Source organism: Daphnia pulex, chromosome 11 (assembly GCF_021134715.1).
Source record: "Daphnia pulex isolate KAP4 chromosome 11, ASM2113471v1".
Classification (NCBI taxonomy): domain Eukaryota; kingdom Metazoa; phylum Arthropoda; class Branchiopoda; order Diplostraca; family Daphniidae; genus Daphnia; species Daphnia pulex.
In genome coordinates this window covers 5,993,373-5,994,614 of record NC_060027.1, presented here as the reverse complement: position 1 = coordinate 5,994,614, position 1,242 = coordinate 5,993,373, and the positions used below count along the sequence as shown (strand labels likewise).

The 1,242-nt window shown below is 40.9% G+C and overlaps 1 protein-coding gene across 1 annotated transcript; it reads left to right on the top strand.

Moving 5' to 3' along the window:
* The first annotated feature begins 375 nt into the window (after positions 1-375).
* On the top strand, positions 376-1,005 carry LOC124207657. The gene has a single exon (XM_046605226.1). It carries the CDS (start codon positions 376-378, stop codon positions 1,003-1,005), a length of 630 nt encoding a protein of 209 aa, XP_046461182.1.
* Positions 1,006-1,242: the final 237 nt, after the last annotated feature.

The following is a 1,242-nucleotide window of genomic DNA, read 5'->3' as shown; positions in this document are numbered from 1 at the left end:
GAGAGTTGAAGATCAAGAACATATAGTTCTTGAAACTGGTGAAATCGTAAATGATAGCAGTCATGTCCGAGCACTTACTAAAGAGGAAATATTACAACGACTGGCCCTGCTATGTTTACAGAAGGGTCTGTCACTCAATGCTCTTGGTGGCGTTGCAAAACTCGTTAAAGATTTGGGCCATGACATCCCAACCGATCCAAGAACAATTCTAAAAACCACAAAAGAAAAAGTCGGTGACAAGTATTTTCACCATTTTCTCTGTCTGCTGGAATATTAAGAAAATTGAAAAAGGGAATGAAAGACCCAGGAAACAAAGTCATTGTTATTAATATCAATATTGACGGTATTCCAGTTTTCCCAACAAACACAGTCGAGATGGGGCCAATCTTGTGTCGTGTGGTTAGTGCTATCGACAGCGAGCCATTTGTTGTCAGCATTTCCGCCGGCAAGGAAAAATCGAAAAGTCTTGAAGAATTTTTTGGTCCGTTTCTGGAAGAGATGATACAGCTCGAAAAAGAAGGTCTAGAACTTGACGGACAGCGGTACACCATCAAGATTGGAGCTATTATTTGCGATGCCCCCGCCAGGCAGTTTGTTCAGGCCATCAAGGGCCATAACGGATATGGCGGATGTGAAAGATGCACTCAAAAGGGCACGCACATTAAAGCACATAAATGTATGGTTTTTGCCAATCTCTACGATTTTGCTCTCCGTACCGAAAACTCTTTCCGAAACAAAACATACAAAAATCATCACGTCGGAACTAGTCCATTACTTCCATTACATCTCGATATGATTTCTTCGTTTCCGTTGGACTACATGCACCTAGTCTTGCTCTGTGTTTTCAAACGCCTGATTTTAGTTTGGACTGGCCAATGGCATAAAAAGAAATTGAAGCACAAGATTGGAATGCGAGAAAAGGCGTGCATCGATCGAAGACTTCGTCGTATAGGGAAATCTTACCCAAAAATGTTTTACAGAATTACAAGATCAAGAGCATATTAAGAAATGGAAGGCGGTTGAACTGCGATCATTCCTTCTCTATACTGGCCCAGCAATTTTTAAAGGCATTTTGCCACCAGAAAAGTATGAACATTTTCTTTACCTTCATTTTGCTATAACCAGCTGGTATCACCGACGTTATGCAGCAAGTATGCAACTCTGGCCGGCGACTTCTTGAAATAATTTATATTCTTATTCGGGAAAATTTATGGTGTCCATCGCTTGATCTACAACGTTCAT

Coding starts and splice junctions, on each gene's coding strand:
- LOC124207657 (XM_046605226.1), top strand. CDS start 376: ATGGGGCCAATCTTGTGTCGTGTGGTTAGTGCTATCGACAGCGAGCCA.